At 50.0% G+C, this 21,769-nt stretch overlaps 1 protein-coding gene across 11 annotated transcripts in view; it reads right to left on the bottom strand.

Moving 5' to 3' along the window:
* wnk1b (WNK lysine deficient protein kinase 1b) overlaps positions 1-21,769 on the bottom strand; it is a 106,986-nt gene that overhangs the window by 7,541 nt on the left and 77,676 nt on the right. For 2 of the 11 annotated variants that reach the window (XM_029114511.2, XM_029114522.2), the window contains 20 exons: positions 19,638-19,721; positions 19,304-19,426; positions 18,349-18,480; positions 17,065-17,337; positions 16,547-16,617; positions 16,235-16,382; positions 15,688-15,804; positions 14,677-14,787; positions 14,083-14,155; positions 13,781-13,942; positions 11,628-12,814; positions 10,608-10,697; positions 8,190-8,276; positions 7,862-7,898; positions 7,663-7,733; positions 7,031-7,560; positions 6,632-6,834; positions 5,465-5,686; positions 4,759-4,851; positions 1,845-1,886 (listed from right to left, as the gene is read on the bottom strand). In XM_029114511.2, the coding sequence (XP_028970344.2) occupies positions 1,845-1,886; positions 4,759-4,851; positions 5,465-5,686; positions 6,632-6,834; positions 7,031-7,560; positions 7,663-7,733; positions 7,862-7,898; positions 8,190-8,276; positions 10,608-10,697; positions 11,628-12,814; positions 13,781-13,942; positions 14,083-14,155; positions 14,677-14,787; positions 15,688-15,804; positions 16,235-16,382; positions 16,547-16,617; positions 17,065-17,337; positions 18,349-18,480; positions 19,304-19,426; positions 19,638-19,721 (3,856 nt within the window). Of the gene's footprint in view, positions 1-1,844; positions 1,887-4,758; positions 4,852-5,464; positions 5,687-5,735; positions 6,092-6,631; positions 6,835-7,030; positions 7,561-7,662; positions 7,734-7,861; positions 7,899-8,189; positions 8,277-10,607; positions 10,698-11,627; positions 12,815-13,780; positions 13,943-14,082; positions 14,156-14,676; positions 14,788-15,687; positions 15,805-16,234; positions 16,383-16,546; positions 16,618-17,064; positions 17,338-18,348; positions 18,481-19,303; positions 19,427-19,637; positions 19,722-21,769 lie in introns of those variants that run through there. The other 9 variants (XM_029114512.2, XM_029114517.2, XM_029114515.2 and 6 more) reach the window with 9 other exon arrangements.

A 21,769-nucleotide genomic window follows, 5' to 3' on the forward strand; every position in this document is an offset into this window, starting at 1 on the left:
GCTCACATTTGGCATTTCTGACAAAAAACATCAACGTAAAAAATTTAAAAAAGCAAAGAAATACAGAGTCCTGATTACAGCGCTGGTGGAACTCTGGGTAGAGAAACACACAGGACAAGGCATGCTCAGGGAGGGGGGAGGCAGGGAGGGAGGGAGGAAGAGGAGGTGGTGGTTGCTGCATCCACAGCATGACTTCAGCATTTACTGTCTAAACAGGCCCCTCCCACCATGCACCATGGCTCCTGACTAAAACACCTGCAGACAGAACCACTGTCTCTCAAACTGCCTTTACTGTCTAAACAGGCCCCTCCCACCATGCACCATGGCTCCTGACTAAAACACCTGTAGACAGAACCAAACTGCCGACCCCATGGAGAGAACTGGTGAGAATGGACAGCAAGCACACAGCTAATCTCTCAATGGACAGATGGCGTAGAAAGGGTGCATGGATTTTTTAACTACCGGAGACTAATCCAGTGGGCTGACATGCTCAGGATAGTGAGTTTGGAAAAAATACAGTCCTAAAAACGCACTGCCCAAAGGCCTGTTTGCATTACACAGCATTCTCCTGGATGTATCGATAGAAGACCTGCTGATATCGCCAGCTCGAGGTAGCGTGAGCCACACTTTCAATTAAAGCCCCACGCACCGGAGTTTTGCAAGTGTGGCGGCAATTCTGTTGGACGGTCTCAAGTTCCTGTGCTGAGTCACGCGTGATGGACACAACCCTGCGTGGGACGTCTCCAACACGCCTGGGGTAAATCTCAACGCTGTGGCTGTGATCATGCAAACTGACATATTTTCCTCTCTCATAATGTAAACAAGCCCTAAGAGCATCTGCTAAAAATGAGTCAGATGTAAATCCGGCGCCGTTTAACAGAGAGGTAATTATCTCTAATCGGTGTCATGGGTACAGAAAGTGTCCTAAGAGGAAAGGTGTTTAAGTGAAAGGGGCGAGTCGGGTCCTTTTAACTGGCTTGGCACTGATCTCATGACCGCAGTACAGTTGAGCCACTTACAGTGAAATTATAGTCATTAGCTCCTCTTGTGGTTCAGGTGAACCCGCCCGCCGGAGAGGGCAGAGTAGAAACTGGCCCACACGTAAATCACCGTATGCAGGGACAAACCCGACCATAAAAGTAGACGTAGCGGTTCTATGGACGGTGAAACTGTCAACAAACGTTCAACAAACTAATCTGTTGACAGGCAACTCCTTCCTATGGTTAGGATTAGGTTTACAAGAAGGTTTAGGATATGGTTTAAGGTTAGGATAAAGGTGAAGGTCAGGTTTAGAATAAGGTTTAGGCAAAGGGTTAAGGTTAGTAGACAGTTAAATGTTACTGATAGTCAGTAGATAACCTTGTAGAGGATCTACAAACACTTTCGGGAGTCTCAAAATAAAGTGTTTAAGGTTTCATGACAAAAGGAAAGAATTCATGACGTTTTTTTTTGTTCTGTTTTTTCTGAAGTGAGAAGAAAGATGGAGTGTATTCAAAATGTGTGAGATACACGTTAACCGGAGGCCAACCGACGGCTCACAAAACATAGACGGAACAGAAATGCGGATGACCACCCGGGTGTACAGAAGTTCTCCGTCTGAACAGACACAACCAACGCCAGCGAATGACACGGCACCATTGGACAGCTGGGACGGCTTCGTCACAACAGATAGATGCTGAAGTCCGCCGGTAAGATGACAGCTAAGCAGAGACCAGCCAACAGCCCTGGCGTTTAAGCTGGAGCCCATGGGGAGGTAATACCACACGCACACGGGGGGGGGGGGGGGGTTGGGGCGGGGGTGCGAGGGAGTGAAGGAATAGAAGGATCATAAAAGAGATAATTACTACAGAGTTGGTTGCAGGGGCAGACTTTTTTCACCATCTTCCCTGAAGAGCGGACGGGGAGAATGTGAAGGATGGGCGTGGAGGAGGACAGGAGGAGGACAGGAGGAGGAGGAGAAAGTCAACGTTAATCACTCACGCTTCCACAACGCCACACACACACACTGGTACATTTTCAGAGAGTTTCAAATGAACACGAAACATGCCACTCCAACTGAGGTAAATACAGATCCCTTCTGTTGCTCATTTGCTTCAGCTAAAAATGACAAGGGCGTAAGGAAAAGGGGGTGGAGGGCCTGGGGTGTTGGTGTGGTGTCAGGGTGGAGAGGTGGGAAGGAGTTGGAGCTGCACAGGGGATCACCTAATCATTCACAGAAACTTAACACCTATGAAACTCTATGATGTAAATAGGTAATAATGGCCTGGCTGTCCGTCTGCACTGCATTGGAAGACATGGATCTGGTTGGATGGGTCATGTTAGTCAGTGTAATGAAAAGATGTAATGTGCTGCCGGTTGGGTTATTTCAGTCTGTGTAATGTGCTGCTGATTGGGTTATTTCAGTCTGTGTAATGTTTTGCTGGTTGGGTTATTTCAGTCTGTGTAATGTGCTGCTGGTTGGGTTATTTCAGTCTGTGTAATGTGCTGCTGGTTGGGTTATTTCAGTCTGTGTAATGTGCTGCTGGTTGGGTTATTTCAGTCTGTGTAATGTGCTGCTGGTTGGGTTATTTCAGTCTGTGTTATGTTTTGCTGGTTGGGTTATTTCAGTCTGTGTAATGTGCTGCCGGTTGGGTTATTTCAGTCTGTGTTATGTTTTGCTGGTTGGGTTATTTCAGTCTGTGAATTTGTTTTGCTGGTTGGGTTATTTCAGTCTGTGTAATGTTTTGCTGGTTGGGTTATTTCAGTCTGTGTAATGTTTTGCTGGTTGGGTTATTTCAGTCTGTGTAATGTGTTCCCAATGAGGCTGAGAAAAGCATGTGTTAAGATGGAGTAAAGTTGGGTTTTAGGATGTGAAGTTTTCCAAGGACTACTATCGAGAAGGGGAAACACAATCAGACAAAATAAACTCCAGCCTGCGTAAAAGTCTAGATTGGACACAAATCAGATAGTATTAGCCTCCAAAAACCTTGTCAGTTTAATTTCTCTAACCTAATTATATTAATCTGCAACGTAAAATGTACAGACTTCGCACTCTCCAAACTCCAGTTTAGTAATTTTGCAGATGTGAACATCCTGGCCTGGGGGCGAAAGGGAGGCCAAAAGGAAATATCAAGAGGAGGTACAGACCATATGCATGGAGGGAAACATTGGGATTTTGTCAATTATCTACTTCAACTAGGACTTCATCTAGGAAGATAAAGGTTTTCAATGGCAAAATTGCAGAACCATCCTTATAAGGACAGCATTACCATTCCAATTCTGTTTTGCTGACTAGAACTTCAAAGTAAAACCGTATATAAATTTATATAAAGGCTATTTGTACTTATTTGAAAAGAAAAAGCCTTCCTTAAACGCAACAGGAAATTAGAAAATAGCATGATTTTGGAGGTATGCCGCCAAAGAATGTTAGCTGGACAGAAACAATTTGAGAAATGAAAATTATACATGCGTATCAAGGAAGGGGGACATTTTTATTCTAGACCAGTAACAACAGGCTTGGTAGAACATAGGGAAATGGGATGTGAATGTGACAGGAGAGTGTAGAGGTCATGGAGTAATGCTGGCAGAGGGTTGTGGACATGACAGGAGGGATGTGAATGTGACAGGAGTTAACAGAGGTCATGGTGGAATACGGGCAGAGGGATGTGGATGTGACAGGAGTTAACAGAGGTCATGGTGGAATACGGGCAGAGGGATGTGGATGTGACAGGAGGGATGTGAATGTGACAGGAGTTAACAGAGGTCATGGTGGAATACGGGCAGAGGGATGTGGATGTGACAGGAGGGATGTGGACGTGACAGGAGGAATGTGGACGTGACAGGAGCGAATGGAGGTCATGGTGGAATGCCGGCAGAGGGATGTGGATGTGACCGGAGTGAATGGAGGTCATGGTGGAAAGCCGGCAGAGGGATGTGGACGTGACAGGACTGAAGGGAGGTCACGGTGGCTGGGGGGCGCCAACCTGAGGGTCAGTCGTCATTTGCTTCCGCAGCAGTCTAAACCCTGTCTATTACAAACATTCCTTGAAACAATAGTTTGAACGTAATATTAATCTTAACACCAGCATTTACCACACGGAAAACCTTACACTTCACATTAAATTAACAATTTTGCATATTTTGAAGATTCACTGTCAAGCATTTGCTTAATTGACAGGGACAGTGGGGAAAGACTGGTCTAGGTTTCTTTGTGCGTCTTACATTAGCGGACTATCCAAGGTCAGGTCATACAATATAGCCAATATTAACTCTGCGGCTGTGGAATCAGACTTGGTTGTGTCCGTGATTAAAGCTCAACATAGTTTGCAGACGGTTGCTACGGCAACTGGTGTTAAGAGTGAGACCCCCAACCCCCCCCCCCACCCCCCCAGCCATTCCATGCGTCTTGTCAATGCCAGAGGTAGCACACCCAAAACAGCTTCTCGACTGATCAAGAAGCCCTTGACTGTGTGTATCAGATCAAGTGATATTGATTAACTGGGTGTACAATTAAATTTCGGAGGCTAGGTGAGCTATTCCGGGGCTACAATAGCCCAGGGTTTTCCCGGGGACACGTTTAAACCACAGGGCTGTGTGATTGTGTCATTGGTAGTCACAGAGTCATTGATCTGGAATGATGAAGAATGGTGTGGGATGGGGCCAATCAAAGAGGCTGAAGGGCCTGAACAGATGAAACTCCCCGAAACGGAGGACAGGAGATAATCACATGACAGGAAGTGGAGAGAGGAAGACAAAGGAAGAGGAAGAAGCGTTACACACAAAGAGCCAAGCAGGGCGTACTCAGAAAACGGGTCCGTCTGCCACCTGGTTTGATGGTCACTCTCTCCGAGCCACAGTTGAATGTTACACAGCCTGTGGTACAAAAAGAGAGAGAGACAAAAACGAGAAAAAGACAAAGAGAGAGAGGAGAAAGGCACATATATACACGGTAGAAATGGAACAGTAGGTGCACCGCGCTAAAGACAGGAGATGGACAGAGGAATGGAGAGACAGATCGAAGAATGGAAAGACACAGGGGGATAGATGAGAGAATGGCGCCCCCTGTATCACGCTGGGTAGGTGCAGCTAATTGGAGTCTGATAATGTTCAGAATGTCTGTGACGAAGAAATACTATCTTGGGACAACTAAGGGAGCCCCAAAAGTCCCAATTCAATCACCCCGATCACGTGACTTTCCCTGGCCAATAGTGTTCCCCAGGCCAAATTCCCCGGAATTAAAACAGGCCGCGTTCATCACGAGTACGGAGAACTTTCCAAACCCCAGACCTACAGTAGATCAAACCGGCGAGGTCAAATGACCCATGACCAAACCCTCCTGGCATGTAACCATCGGAGAACCCCCCCCCCCCCCCCCCCCTCGACTGGAGGTGACCAGACGTGGACGCTTAAACGGAATGGGTGGTGGGGGGGGGGGGGGGTGGGTGGGATGATGCGATGAGACCGGGGTGGGGGGGGGGGGGCCTACCTTGGGTGGGGGCGCAGAGACTGGGCACAGACAGCGTAGCATCACTGGCGTAGGCGGAGCACAGGTTCTCACTGGAGGGGCCGGGGAACTTGAGGGGCCGGGCGCGGCTCCCCGAGGCGGGGCGCAGGTCGAGAAAGCCCCCGGGGGACTGGCCCGGGGAGGGCAGGAGAGCCTGGGGTGGGGTGCACACTGAGGGGGCACTCTGTGCGGATAAAGTGCTGCCTGAAGTTGACACACACACAAAGACCATACACACGGGGAGGGGGGGGGCGGGGGGCGACAGGGGGTGGACAGGGAGGTCAGGGGAACAGCCTCCACAGACGCTCGCTACACGTCGAGTGAAGGCGGCGATGGAACTCGAGGACTTTAATTCAGCGGGGGGGGGGGTCGAACTGGTTGACTTTAAACGTCAACCGGCCGAGGGCCAGATCTGTGCCACGCGAAGATACAACTGTCTGGGCAGACTTTCTATACACGAAAAGCCGTATTCACGAGAGAGGGTTGTGCAGAATGACAGAGGGGGTGGGAAAAGGTGCTGGGTTACATCTTAAACAATACAGTCAGCCTTCCGTATTGTTTAAAAGTGAAGGGAGGAGAGAAGAGCCGATTGCTTTGCCACAAGTAGCCCTGTGAAGAAGGTAGACAGAGGACAGTACAGTCATAACCGCCCTGCTACCAGAGCTCTCCCCGGCACAGGGGCCTCAGCGCCGCGCCGCTCTTTTCCAAACCTGTCTGCCGGGACCCCATTTGCAAATCTAACTGCACAAATCTGCCGTTCCCCAATGTGGATTTTGAATGAATTAATTAGATATAAATCACTCATCTTAAAATGAATAGAAACCAATCAGTAAATGTACTCAATCCAAGTTTATTTTCCTCAAAAGACATTATTATATCGTCCTGTACAATAATCAGAACTCACCTCGGGCCAAACCCCCCCCCCCCCCCCCCAAAGAAATTAGATTCCCTTTGACCCGAGTAAGATTCACAACCCGGCTGGCAAACAAACGTCTACCCTGGTAACACACCGAAACCTGGCTACAGCGGGTTCTATCGCACCTAAGGTCAAAAGGTTAAAGGTCAGGGCTCAGGTGGCACCCCTCCCCCCAACGAAAATATTAAAGATTAGAGTCCGTGCAGAGGTCAAAGGTTAGAGTTCAGCAGTACCTGGCTGCAGGGGGCTCTTGCTCCCCTGAGAGGAGCTGCCGCGTCCGGACTTGCTCCTGCTCTTGGTGCGCTGCCTCCGGCGCCCGGGCGGAGCCACGGCGGGTGGGACCACCATGGCGGGAGGTTCCTTGCCCAGCCGGGCAAACAGGGAGTCAATCTCATTCTTCTGCTTAGTGTGCAGGGCCTGGATCTCCTTCATATGCCTGGAGCAAATGGGGGAGGAGAGGGAGGCCCACTGAAATCCACCCAAAATCCGTGACGGCTTGACATTGCACAGGAACATTTCAGGGAGAAGGTCCAGACATAAAAAGCCCCCCACACACCCCCCCATACACAAAAAGTTGACATAAAAAATGAATAATTAATTCAGAGCAGAAGAGAAAAGGAGAGTGAACATACTTTTCCTGTAACCGGTTGACCTGCCTCTTGAACTCCTCGTCCTCAAACTCGGAGTCGTTATCAGAGCTCATGTAGGAGTTTATGGAGTTGTTGAGGCTGGGCAGGGAGCTCTGTTTCCCTTCTGGGCTGAGGAGCACAGGGGCTGGGTCAGGCCCAGGGCTACTAGGCCCGTTAGCCTGGGTAGCGGGTTGCTGCTCCAAACCACCCTCAGATGCTTCATCCTGGGCTGGGCTCACAGAGAAGCGGCCCACCCTGGCCTCTGGGATGGTGTTTGTGGTGACCTGGAAGCGGCCAATGGTGGTGGGCAGAGGGGAGGCAGAGGGGGAGGTCAGTTGGGGGAGGGAGGGGAGGCCGTCCACCACATCTCCGCCCGCGGTCTGACCTCCTCTCTGAGGGGAGGCGGCCTTGTGCAGTGTGTTCTCTGGGCTGGAGAGAGAGGAGGAGGAGGAAGAGGAGGAGGAGGTGGAGGATTCTGCCGAGCTCCTGGGAGGGGGTGAAAAGACAGGACCCTCGTCTGCAGCCACAGAGACCTGGGGAGAACCAAGGAGACGTCGTGAGATGTAGACGATGACTAGCCTCTTCTTGTCCAATGGGGTTTGAGAAGAGGGGGTATGGGGGTGGGGTCTCTGTACCTGGAATCGACCCAGTTTGAATCCTCCAGCTGTAGGTGATGTCACCGGTCCCCCATCCAGCGAGAACGGCTCTATGGTGGCAGACAAGACACACGTCAATATCACGGCCGACACACACCAACGGGCTACACCTGGATGAGCACCGAGAACCTGAAACCGAGGCTGCTTCCAGGTAAAAAACGGAGGTGGTCGTACGCACCTGGCTGGGAAACTGCAGCCATCCCAGGGGCGGGGGACTGTGGAACACAAGGAGGACAGTGTGACCACAGACATGTATTCAGAAAGTCAGGAAATGGAGGTTCCTGCGCCACGACCCGTTTAACATATGTACGGTACAGACTGAGAATTCCATGCAACACGCATGTCTGCTCCTTACGGGCACTAACAGCACCGAGTAAAACACAACGGACAAGTTGAACTTTAAATCAGGATCAGGACTTTTGATGAGAGAACAAACAGAAATGTTCAACAAGACCCACCTAAATGATATGAAGTCCAGTCATGTAGTGTGTTGTGTGTGTGTGTACCTGCATGAGACCACTGCTGACAGGTACAGTCTCTGGGCTCAGGGCTCTCCTCAGCTGGGCATCCAGGTCTCCCAGTGGCTGCTGGGACTGTGAGCAGGGACAATCACATTAAAGACTTTAAAGAAACAGATAGACACACCTTATAAAGTCATCCTGACATTATTACTGACCTGTTACCTTATAGTGTCAATGCTGACCTGTTTCTATATAGAGTCATTACTGACCTGTAACTATATAGAGTCATTACTGACCTGTTACTGTATAGAGTCATTACTGACCTGTAACTATATAGAGTCATTACTGACCTGTAACTATATAGAGTCATTACTGACCTGTTACTGTATAGAGTCATTACTGACCTGTAACTGTATAGAGTCATTACTGACCTGTAACTATATAGAGTCATTACTGACCTGTTACTGTATAGAGTCATTACTGACCTGTTACTGTATAGAGTCATTACTGACCTGTTACTGTATAGAGTCATTACTGACCTGTAACTGTATAGAGCCATTACTGACATGTTACTGTATAGAGTCATTACTGACCTGTTACTGTATAGAGTCATTACTGACCTGTTACTGTATAGAGTCATTACTGACCTGTAACTATATAGAGTCATTACTGACATGTTACTGTATAGAGCCATTACTGACATGTTACTGTACAGAGTCATTACTGACCTGTTACCTTATTGTGTCAATACTGACCTGTTAATGTATAGAGTCATTACTGACCTGTTACTGTATAGAGTCATTACCGACCTGCTACTGTCTAGCCATTTTATTGATAGCACAAGACAAAAGAAATGTCTACCACAGCAAAACACTCACATAGTACATGAACTGTTCCATGTCCAAATTGGCACTGAGTTGAATTAGGATTTCTGTAAATTTATCTTAAATATTTCTATATCATATTTGCATGGCAGAGACATTAAACCCCTGGATTAGGTTTTATTTACTGAAATGCTGACTTCATTTGAAGGCCTCAATGGATGAGGTTTTGAAGCAACATATTAAAGAAAACTCAGTCTCTTTTTCAACATCAAATCACCTCAGACCAGAACCAAGAGAGCTTTCAGTGGAAAACTGAGTGAGCAGGAAGATTAGCTGAATGACAGACACAGGAGCCACTCTGTCAACTGACAAAGACTCTGGTTCCCTGTCTTGCTTTCTGGCGGGGGCATAAATGAAACGTCAAACTAAGCCCCCCCCCCCCCCCCAATGGAGCTTCTCCTCTGGTTTGCTGTTTTTACTCCACAGTTGTTTTATTTGTTATGAAAGCTGTTTCCTTGAGGCTATATCTGGGTGCATTGTTTACTTTGCTACCCTTGATTTCTTTGTGGAATAATTTTTAAATAATGTGCTTACAAATGAAGAATACTTATATCCCCTGTTCCAATTACCCACATCCTCTCCATCTGTCCGTCAGAACTTAGAGAATTACAGAGACAGGCAGAGTTACAGAGGGATGGGTAAGAGGGAGAAAGCAAGAGGGAGTGAGAGACAAGATTGACTGTCTAGAGGGAAAGGGCAAGAAAGGGTGACAGAGAGAGGGAGACAGTGAGATAAAGAGTGAGGGAGACAGAGAGATAAAGAGTGAGGGAGACAGAGAGATAAAGAGTGAGGGAGACAGAGATTGAGAGATAAAGAGTGAGGGAGACAGAGAGTGAGGGATAAAGAGTGAGGGAGACAGAGAGTGAGGGAGACAGAGAGTGAGAGATAAAGAGTGAGGGAGACAGAGAGTGAGAGATAAAGAGTGAGGGAGACAGAGAGTGAGAGATAAAGAGTGAGAGAGACAGAGAGTGAGAGAGACAGAGAGTGAGAGAGACAGAGAGTGAGAGAGACAGAGAGTGAGAGAGACAGAGAGTGAGAGAGACAGAGAGTGAGAGAGACAAAGAGTGAGAGAGACAAAGAGTGAGGGAGACAAAGAGTGAGGGAGACAAAGAGTGAGGGAGACAAAGAGTGAGGGAGACAAAGAGTGAGGGAGACAGAGTGAGGGAGACAGAGTGAGGGAGACAGAGTGAGGGAGACAGAGTGAGGGAGACAGAGTGAGGGAGACAGAGTGAGGGAGACAGAGTGAGGGAGACAGAGAGTGAGAGATAAAGAGTGAGAGATAAAGAGTGAGGGAGACAGACAGGCGTGCTGATCCCAGGTATACTGACGTGGTTAATGAGAGTCACAGGTGTTCATGCTGCTCCTCCAACAGAAGTGGAGACAGAACGGTGTTCTTCATGCACAATAAAAAAAGCCCACATCTAGTTCAGCCCCCTGCTTGTGCCCTACTGGCCATCACACACACAGCGATGGGAGGAAAGGGGGGGGACAGAGAGCAGAGATGGATGGACAGAAACGGGAGTTAGAGGCGTGGGGGGGGTTAGGTAATGTCACTGAGCTGAAGGAGAGGAAAAGGCACCTGGGTTAGACAGGGTCCAGGGAAGGGCGGAGCCAGGTGGTCTGAAGGAGGAGGGGGGCCAGCCTGGGTCTGATCTGAGCCAACAGGCACCTGATGAAATGGAACGACGAAGAGGAGATGTCATCAGAGTGGACACAGCAGCCACATGCTCCTACCGGCCTCGGAAACACCCCCCCCCTCCCCCCTTTCTGATTCTTCAACTGCGGTCGCGTGGGGCCACAACACTTCAGGTTCCTGTCTTGTCTTAACTGGTCTCCAATCAGAAGGAAAATCTGAAGTGTTTGGGTCCCTCCCGGAGCAGAGTTGAAGGACCGATGGCTTATGGGTAACAGTCTGGATTACCTGCCTCCGGAAATGGACTCCATAAAGTAAGTCTAAGCAGATTACATGACATGTGTTGATATTTTCCATGACTGTTCCCACGTCTCGTCTCTAGTACATTATGTGTTGTGTACATACACAGAGTGCTTCAATAACTAGGCAACAATGTGTCTATCCATTTTGGGAAACAGTATATCTATGGAGGGCTACCAAACTCATTCCACACAAGGTCAACTATCTCCAGTTTAGACAACCAGGCAAAGGGAAGTCCTAATTAATCAGTGACCTCAATTAAATCAAGGGATAAAGGTAGGAGCGACCACCTGGGGGCACTTGGCCCTCTGTGGAATGAGCTGGACGCCTGCGAGGAACGTGTCCAGTCACTGGAGATGTTACTGGCATGCGACACAAAGCACAGCACGGTCAAACAGAGAGCAGGGGGTTAACCAGCAGTGTCGGGAATTAAAGACGGCAACAACAATCAAACAGCAGCTTCTACAATGAATTAAAGACAACCATGTTAAAACCACGTTTAGTTAAAGAAATCATCACAAATACCAGTTTGAGAAAAACCGACGTGTCAAGAAGCCCCAAAGGGTCGGGTTATAACACATCTTTATCAAAACCCACGTGTTATAACCTGTTAGGTCATAACTAGCGCACATAGCGTGCCTCCACCTCCAGGCAGACACTCCTCACCATTGCCCTGGACAGAGGTGCTTTGGCCGGGGTGGTCTGGGTGTAGGCGCCGGGGGTACCAGCCTGTCCCAATCCGGAGGACGCCGGCGGGAGGTTGGAGGGGGGCACAGCTCCCACAGAGCTGGGCGTGGACGCTAGGCCAGGCGGCGACGAGGTGCCCGGAACTCCGGGCCCGCCGGCCGGATCGACGTAGCCGTCCGGCTGTGCGGATCCGCCGGCGCCCAGGTCCATGAAGAGCGAGCGTAACTTCTGGTCCAGGGCGTGGATGTCGTCGATGCCCGGCGTGGCCTCACACTCCCCGGCACACTGCGCGTGGGTCTGGTTGGGCGCGGTGGAGGGCTGCGGCTGGGTGTGGATCGGTGTGGGCTGGACCACCGGGATGGTGGTGGTGACGGGCTGCAGAGCGGGCACCGAAGCCCCGGTGGACGGGGGGGCTCTGGGTGCGGAGGGCGCCTGCAGCTGGGAGCCGCCGGAAGCCGCCGCCGGGGCCGGGAGGGGGGCTAGGATAGCCGTGGTCGGGACCACGGTCGGGGTGAGCCGCGGGATAGTGGTAGTGGGCGCAGGGAACAGCTCAGCAACTCCGCCCACGTCTCCGCCCCTCACCACGCCGCCGCAGCTCAGGAGCAGAGGGTCCGTGGTGGACTGAGAGACGGAGGGCACGGAGGCGCCCCCGGGGAAGGAGCCGGGGGAGGAGGCTGGGGGGAAAGACGACGAGGCGGCCATGCCGACCGTGGCGGGGGGGACCGCCGGCGAGGGCACGGTGGGGGCCGGGGCTGCCGGCGCCGGTACGGTGGAGGCCACAGGCTGGCTCACCGGCAGGGAGGCCGGGGCCGGGGATGGAGGGGACGGAGGCTGGGCAGCAGCATGCTGCAGCTGGGTCGGGGTGGGGGTCGGGGCTTGGACCTGGTGGATGGTTCCGAGTGTAGAGGTGGAGGCCGGAGGGGAGATGGAGACGAAGGGCGGAGGGGAGGACACAGAGGCGGGCGTTTGAGAGGCTACGGGAGGAGGTGTGGAGGAGGTGGGAGGAAACAGGGCGGGCTGGGAGTCCACATGGATGGAGGGCGGAGCGGTACTGGGACCCGGGTCGCACTGGGCCTGGTTCTTCCTCATCTCGGAGAAGGCCTGGTGAAGGGTGACTGCCGACGCTGACTGGCTCAGACCCTGACCCCCACCTACAGTAGTGGAGGCTGAGGGATTGGGGGAGGGAGAGGTGGTTAGATAACAGGGGAGGAAGACATCAGCCAACACAAGAAAAACTCACTGAGTTCTGGAGTGTTTCCAGACCAGAAATGTCCTGACCCAGAAGAAAACAGAACTTAGCGATCACTTTTCAATAAGGCCAAACAGCAATGCCAGTCAAAACAGCATTATACCATAATACTTAAGGCCAGGAAGCTTCAACAAAAACTCTCCACAAGGAGCCAAAACACTACCAGATATATATACTGGATTCAGTAGTTACTTGAGAGACAGGGAGAGAGGAGCAGGGAGAGAGGAGCAGGGAGAGAGGAGCAGGGAGAGAGGAGCAGATAGAGAGGAGCAGATAGAGAGGAGCAGATAGAGAGGAGCAGATAGAGAGGAGCAGGGAGAGAGGAGCAGGGAGCAAATATGTCAAATAAGATGAAAATCGACAGATGACTTTGATTTTACTTGGGTTAATTCTGTCCCACATTCTGTCCTAGTTTCAGCTAGCAAGACTTCGCTGGAGCGTAACTGTCTAGTCAATACAACATGTACTGACATGTGTGTGTGTGTGTGTGGGTGTGTGTATTTGATTGTATACTTGTATATGTCCGTGTGTTTGTTTGTACAGTACTAGTCATATGTTTGGACACACCTTCTCATTACTATTTTCCACATTGTAGAATATCAGTGAAGACATCCAAACTATGAAATAACACATATGGAATCGTATAGTAACCAAAAAAGTGTTAAACAGATCAATATACATTTCATATTGTAGCTTCGTGAAAGAATCTACCCTTTGCCTTCATGACCGCTTTGCACACTCTTTGCATTTTCTTTTTTCGGTTGCCGAATGATTCCATGTGCTGTTTCACTATTATTGTGCAACGCGGAAAACAGTAAAAATGAAGACCCGTGAATGAGTAGGCGTGTCCAAACTCTTCAGTGGCACCGTGTGTCCAACTCACTGTAGGAGGCCTGAGAGGACTCGGAGTCGGATCTCAGCCGTGCCGTGTCCGGATCTGCCATGGCAGGAAAGAACTGCTCCTTCAGCCTGGACTCCGGCACGGGGCTGACGATAAACCTCCTGCCGGCAGAGGTAACCACCTGGGCGGCACTGGGGGGCACACCTGGGAACAGAGGAAGGGGCCACGGTCAACCGGGAGGAGGGGGCTCGTCAGGCAGAGGATGCGTCATGTACCTCCCCCCGCTTTACGAGCGTCAGATGGACACTTGGATTGGTTATTTGTAGCGGAGGCGGCGGTTTTACCTGGCATGGGCTCCGATGTTACAGGAACCTGCATCTTCTGCTGCTGCAAATCACCAACCATCTGGGAAGGAATCTGTGACACGGGTGGAGGGAGACGCTCGTTATGGATGTTATCAAACGCCTCTTTACCAGGAAAAAGGACTCCACATGGTCTATGGCAGAAACAATCTGTGGGGGTAATGACTGAGGAAACAATCTGGGGGGGGTAATGACTGAGGAAACAATCTGGGGGGGGTAATGACTGAGGAAACAATCTGGGGGGGGTAATGACTGAGGAAACAATCTGGGGGGGGTAATGACTGAGGAAACAATCTGGGGGGGGTAATGACTGAGGAAACAATCGGGGGGGGTAATGACTGAAGAAACAATCTGTGGGGGGTAATGACTGAAGAAACAATCTGTGGGGGGTAATGACTGAAGAAACAATCTGTGGGGGTAATGACTGAGGAAACAATCTGGGGGGGGTAATGACTGAGGAAACAATCTGGAGGGGTAATGACTGAGGAAACAATCTGTGGGGGTAATGACTGAGGAAACAATCTGGGGGGGGTAATGACTGAGGAAACAATCTGGGGGGGTAATGACTGGGGTTACCTGTGTGTTTCCGTATTTTTCCAGACCCTTCTCGTCTGCCATCTCAATGACCTCGCGAACCTGATCGATGAACGACTCCCTCTCGCTCTCCAGGATGAACTCACTTGTGACCTTTAGTCAGTCACACGCACGTGAAAAGAAACACAAGTAGACAAACACACACACACACACACAACTTTACTCAGAATTCCCCTCTTAATCACAATCCCCAACTCTCAAACAGATTAAAGAGTAATCACTGATGGTTGATATATTCAGGATTTAGGTGAAAATATCGAGGTAGGATATTCGACTGGCCTTTCATTGTTATCTTATAAATATGACAATACACATTAGACAAGAATCTAGAAGCCCATTACTGAAATAATCCGGGAAGACTGTCAGAGATTTGGAGAAACCGTGGGGGGGGGGGGGACACAGAAGGAAAGAGAGAAGGTTGGACGTAGAAGAGGAGGAAGAAAGAACATTTAGAAAGGGGGAAGGAGAAGACAGAAACAGGGAGGGAGCAGAGAGAGAGAGAAAAAGGGTTAGGGGAGGGAGGAGGGAGAGAGAGACAGCATGTATAAAGGAGAAGGGAGGAGAGAGACAGCATGTATAAAGGAGAAGGGAGGAGAGACACAGCATGTATAAAGGAGAAGGGAGGAGAGACACAGCATGTATAAAGGAGAAGGGAGGAGAGAGACAGCATGTATAAAGGAGAAGGGAGGAGAGAGACAGCATGTATAAAGGAGAAGGGAGGAGAGAGACAGCATGTATAAAGGAGAAGGGAGGAGAGACAGCATGTATAAAGGAGAAGGGAGGAGAGAGACAGCATGTATAAAGGAGAAGGGAGGAGAGAGACAGCATGTATAAAGGAGAAGGGAGGAGAGAGACAGCATGCATAAAGGAGAAGGGAGGAGAGAGACAGCATGCATAAAGGAGAAGGGAGGAGAGAGACAGCAGGTATAAAAGAGAAGGGAGGAGAGACAGCATGTATAAAGGAGAAGAGAGAGTAATATCTTGGGTAGTTACCATGATCTGAGCTATTTCCTCCGGGTTGTCGCCGTCCAGATCAAACTTGAAAGTCACCATCTTCCTGTTGTGCGTTTCCAGTTGACACTCGGCTACTCTGTCGCCTATGTTGGAGATCTGCAAGAAAGAGAGGAACAGAAAAGTTGGACAAGATGAAAGGACCCAAGAGGCATCGACAGAAATCCCCACGGCCCATTTGAACGGGTGTTGCCGGGCAACACGGGTGGACCTCGGCACAGAGAGCTTTACCACCGGCGCTAGCCACGCGGCGCGCCCCAAGCCAAAAGCCCCTTCCAAGAAGACGCGCTTGGAGCGCAGACGGCTACCATCTCAGCTGGCTGGTGCAGGCCTGTAACATATTCAGCTAACAAGACAGGCTTCCCAGCAGGCTGTGGGTGTCCTAAAGACATCCAAGGTACCAAAAACACAACATCCTGACATTCTGTGGAAAGTACCAATGACAAATTACCACAGGGGCTGAAGCCACCGATAAAAAGTGCTGTGTTGTTTAGTCCACATGAATTCTCTCGCCCGGGAGCACGCTTACATTCAGCACGTTCAGCTTCGCTTTGCCGATCTTATCGTGGCGCGAGCGACTCCGTACAGAGCGCCTCTGGTGTCGCTTGATTGAACGGCCCTCGACTCTACCTCCATCGTTGCCGTCGCTGAGACCGGACGCCACGTCAGAGTGTCCGCTGGGAGGGAGAGAGACACACACACACACAGAGTTCAAATTTATCAAGTTTATTTACGTTCAATTTGCAAAGACCAAGTAACGCCAAAAGGCCAGTGAGAAAACCCCCTGAATTTAATAGCAACATTTAAACGATCTGCTCATAGCGTCAAATGAACCCCTCACCTTTCCATAGATGAAGGCACTTGTGGAAGCTGTAACAGCGACTGTTCCAAAGACAAAGGCTGGACCCCAGTCTGAGAGTAGAGGAGCACATTCAGGAAGCATGGAGGACTTCGTACAATGGACGTCAATAAAGGAGATTACACATGAAACGGTCTAAAGAGAGTTAAAACACACTAGGCTGCCAAGAGGAATCAGTTAAAAGGAAGTGAGAGATGAGCAGTGCCAAGTGAGCCAAACGTTGCCATTTTACGCCTGGAAGAACGCCGACACCATACAAGCCAGTCCGCGGGTGAGATCTTATTTGCCCGGACACGAACCAAAGACAAACCCACGTCACAAAACCAACAAAAGAACCGACCGAGGAGATATCAAATAATTCAAAACACGCCAGACTAAACACGCAAACCAACCCCGTGAAAAACTAAACATCCCCCATTCAACCACATCCATGCAACCAGGCCGTTGTGGGGGGGTGGCGGTGGCGGCATGAGGCAGGGGAATCGGCAGGCCGCGGGTACCTGGGTACGGGCATCTCCCGGCAGCTCCGGGGAGGGGCCGGCTACGCTGATGACCGGCACAACAGCAGCCGGCGGCTGAATGGGCGTCTGAAGTGGGGCCGCCGGCGGCGTCACCATAGCGGGAGGGGACACAGAGCCAGGGAGGGAGTGAGGCAAGGCGGCCGGCGCTACGGAGGTCTGCGGTGACACCGGGGACGCCCTGGCGGCCTGCGTGGTGCCGAGGACCACGGAGAGAAGCCCCACTGAGGGAGGAGGCGGAGCCACGCTGCATGACTGGGGGAGGGGAGAGCAAGGGGGCGGGGTCAGGTCAAGTTGGCGCCGGGCAGGCACCGGCGAAGGGTCCTGGGAACCGCAGTATGTCCCGGCGGGGCCAGAATGGATGATAGGAATACGTGGTGCGGTGTGTGTGTGTGTGTGTGTGGGATGGACGCCGTGTCATCAGGACTGAAAGGACATGCTGAACAGGATTAGAGTATGGCAGGACCAAAGACCGCGACTACAACCGCCGTCAACACGCCACAGCAACATGCGACCAAACCCAGCGTGATTCACAGGTGGCGTGACGCCCCCCCCCCCACCCCCGACTGGCAAGCAAACGACAGAGACACTGGGTGAACAAAGCAGCGCTTCGTCCCTGTAAGAGACCAAGGCCTCTACAGGACATGTTCAGAGGGTGACAGGGGCCATCGTGCAACTTGCCCCTAACACGCACTCTAAGGGGACAGCCATGGTTGTGATACACACACACACACACACCGGTGACACAGTCTAGGACACAAACACACTGGCTGGAACTATCCTACATGGATGACATCTAAACAACGCTTGAGGAATTAAATGTATTGACACGAGACACTAATGACAATGGAACACATGCACACATGACCAGAGCCTCCTATAACAGAACAGGTCCCTGGACTAGAGCCTCCTATAACAGAACAGGTCCCTGGACCAGAGCCTCCTATAACAGAACAGGTCCCTGGACCAGAGCCTCCTATAACAGAACAGGTCCCTGGACCAGAGCTAGCTATAACATAGAGATATGCCTGGACCAGAGCTAGCTATAACATAGAGATATGCCTGGACCAGAGCTAGCTATAACATAGAGATATGCCTGGACCAGAGCTAGCTATAACATAGAGATATGCCTGGACCAGAGCTAGCTATAACATAGAGCAGGCACCTGGACCAGAGCAAGCTATAACATAGAGATGTACTTGGACCAGAGCTAGCTATAACATAGAGATATACTTGGACCAGAGCTAGCTATAACAGAGCAGGTACCTGGACCAGAGCTAGCTGGTGAGCCTTGTAGAGATAGTAGAGGTGTTCAGCGCTGGGCGATGGAGACATGCCCACAGGAGAGCCCATCTCACTAACACACAGCTGAAGACCCCCATGCGGCAGACAGACAGACTGGCAGGCAGGCAGACAGACAGGAAGGCAGGCAGGAAGACAGGAAGCATGCCATGGAAGTGCAGTGAACAAAAGAGTGGTCCATTGCATTAGAACAAAACAGAAAGAAAGCAAGACATAAAATAAAGTAAGAAGTAAAAGTGTTAAGAAGGTGAAACTGAGAAGAAAGAAAAGATATTATCGAGAAGAGAACTGTGCAATACTTGTCAATATATAAATGTCATAAGTGAATATGCTTAAAAGCCGAATGTGCTTAATAAGCGCTTGAAATAATTGGCAAAGCTGTTTAAAAAGGGCCGAGTGAGTTCAGATGTATACCCTACACACTAAATTAAATCCTTAAACAACAATCCACACAGCTAGCATGCACTCACAACTAATATCTCTACTCATACACTCATGTGTGACGGAGAGAACCTGTTCTTGGTCAAGGTACCACGGGCCCTAGAAGGATTTCCATCAACTGCTGTTAAATATAAATAAAACCTTACTGAGGTTTCAATTATTGAATGGGCTGAACCGACGGCAGCAGGCCTCAGACTGAGCCATCCCTTGGTTGAGTAAACACGTCAGGGTGACTCTGGCGGGACTTTCTATGAAACACGCAGCTGCATGAAGGCACATATTATCCGGCCCAACACGGACACATCAATGCATTACCTTTACAGTTCTGGGCACCTACGTCGGCCAGGCTGTGAGCAAGCGCCCGGAGTTAGCGTGAGCCCTCTGTGTTTGAGTGTGTGTCACTTTGTATGTTGTGTGTGTGTGTCTGTGTGTGTGTGTGTGTGTGTGTGTCTGTTAGGGTACTGCAACGCTCCGTTACCTGGGCGGCCTGGGGTACAGAGGTAAGCTGGGTCTGAGAGGGGCTCTGTGACCCGGTGTTCCCCACCTGCTGTGGTGTTGGGGGCACTGAGGCCAGGGGCTGGGTGGTGGGGGGGGGAGAGACCTGGCAGGGAAACAGGAAGAGGCCGTAAGTCACCACACCACCAGGAATTTCTGGGAGACTTGGATAAAGTTTGTCAAATGTATTTTGGGTTTCAGATTACTGCGAGAAGTCGTCTCACTAAGACACTGTATTAAAGTCCCCCCAGCCATTACCAAAAGGTGCAAAGGGGGGCGGGAGGGAGTAAAAAGTTGCTGGGAGTAAAAAGTGTTACCTGTTGGGGGACGATGGAAGATGGTTGGGAGGTTGGGGCCGGTGGGTGTCCGTTCGGCTGGGGGGTAGAGATCTGCTGCACTGGCTTCAACAGGATAGAGATAGAGACGGTAAGATTGAAGGATAGAGAAACAGAGGATAAGGGAGACAAAAAAATATCTAATTAGAATCGGTGTGTGACATTCGGACCGGTTTTCTACCCTGATTTTTGCTCACAGTAAGGCACATCCACAAATCTTCTGCAGGCTGATCTGACAGAGCCTTGTGGATGTGGGTCTTTCTAGAAACTAAGAGACCAGTGTGTGTACAACTCACACTGACAGGTAATAAGAACAGGTAGCGAAGGCCGTAAAGTGTGTTAAGTTAGTTAAGAGGCGTGAGTAGACTTCATGCATGTGGTGATGGACTCCTACAACATTAATTGCGTCGGTGAATGTTACAGATCGACGAAGCACATGAAAGAAGCCGGTTGTGTCTGCTTTTCAAACAACATTTTAAGTAAACTATTGCCAAAGTAAAAATCCTGAAAGGCAACCAGATTTATTTGTTGGTTTTGACTGCTGATTCAAACCTTTAATATTCCATTCATGTATTGCATGTATTTTGGTGCCGAACCAAACCTTAAGAAATACCCTTAGAAGGCATCAGGCAAGTATACTTGACCCCAAGCTCTGCTCCGCTATGGACAAAGAGTGAGCTCACACAAGTATACTTGCACCATTCTGAAAACCTACCTTGCCACATTGTTCTCAAGACATTACCATAGAAAACTAGACTTCGGGAGCAGAAAGCAGGATATCAAAAGGAGGAATACAGTAACAATAAACAAATGACCAAATAAACAAAAAGGTTTGAAGAGGAAAACAGAAGAAAAAAAAAAAGCACTGCTTTGAGCGCAAGATGGGGATGTGGGATGGCTGATAATAATGTCAGCATTCTAAGGGTTAAAACATCAACTTTGACCCCTGGGTATAACAGTTTCCTATTGGATGCCAGTTGAATTTGAAGCCATATGCTGACTATCAGGCACATTAAGTCCTAAAACCACTTTCAATAGAACTGATACCGGGGTTGGTGTCCTTAAAACACAACAGATACTAAATTATAAATACCGTTTTAACCATTTCCAGCCTAGTCCAGCGTACTTCACACAGATCGGATGTTCAAAAGGAACCCTTCCAATGAACTAAAAACATTAATCTTTGAACGAATGCAATGATAAAATGGAAATTAACTGCCCTTACTTGCCCAATAGTTAGACCAGTCAAAACCCCCTCATTTTTTTGTTGTATGTTTCTGTGTGTTTGGTCATACAAATCCGAAAAGTAATGTGGCAACAGTGTGTGCCAAAACAACAAAGAATTAACCTAATATTGCTGACAGTAGTGCCTTAAAAAACTATATTATCTTCTATGAATAATAAATATGGCCAACTCAACTTTGGATTTGTATGTACAAAATGCAGATATACCTCGCTGTATATCAATTCAAGCACACTTGGTTCCATATACAAACATCTATATGGACATACAAACAAAATCTTACTTACTCAAAGTGCATAAAACTACAAGTCAATAGTTTTGATGTCAAAACATGACATCAAGAAAGAGAATGAGGGGGTTTGTGAGAGTTTTCCGTCGATTGTGACTCACTTAAAAGGGACCCTCGTGTTTCACGGCCGTCGTGGCCAGAAAGGGTTAAAACCACAACCACGAAACAGAACCAATCAGGTAACTGATAAAGACAGGGTCGGCAGGCGTGAGGGACGAACGGGAGAGGGTTGGAATGGAGCTTGTGTCTAAGTACCAGCGCCGGGTTTCCCTGCACGGCCAGCGCAGCCTCACGGCACGCTAGGTCGCGCTGGACGTTGGCCTGTCTCGCCCAGGCGTTGTGCAGCGCGCTCCCCGGCGCCTCGGAGGGGGGCGCGAACAGGAAGTTCCGCTGGCTGGGCGGGTGCCCCACCCCCTGGCAGTCGGCGGTCGCCTCCCCCGTGCCGTCCGCCCCGTAGGAGGAGGCGTGTGGGATGGACTGGGCGGCTGAGGCGTCTCCCAGCCGGGGCGGAGGGGAGTAGAACTCCCCGCAGTCGGAGGAGGTCACGGAGTCGCTCGAGGGCTCCGGGCTGAGGTCCTTCGG

This window comes from Esox lucius, chromosome 18 (genome assembly GCF_011004845.1).
Source record: "Esox lucius isolate fEsoLuc1 chromosome 18, fEsoLuc1.pri, whole genome shotgun sequence".
NCBI lineage: Eukaryota > Metazoa > Chordata > Actinopteri > Esociformes > Esocidae > Esox > Esox lucius.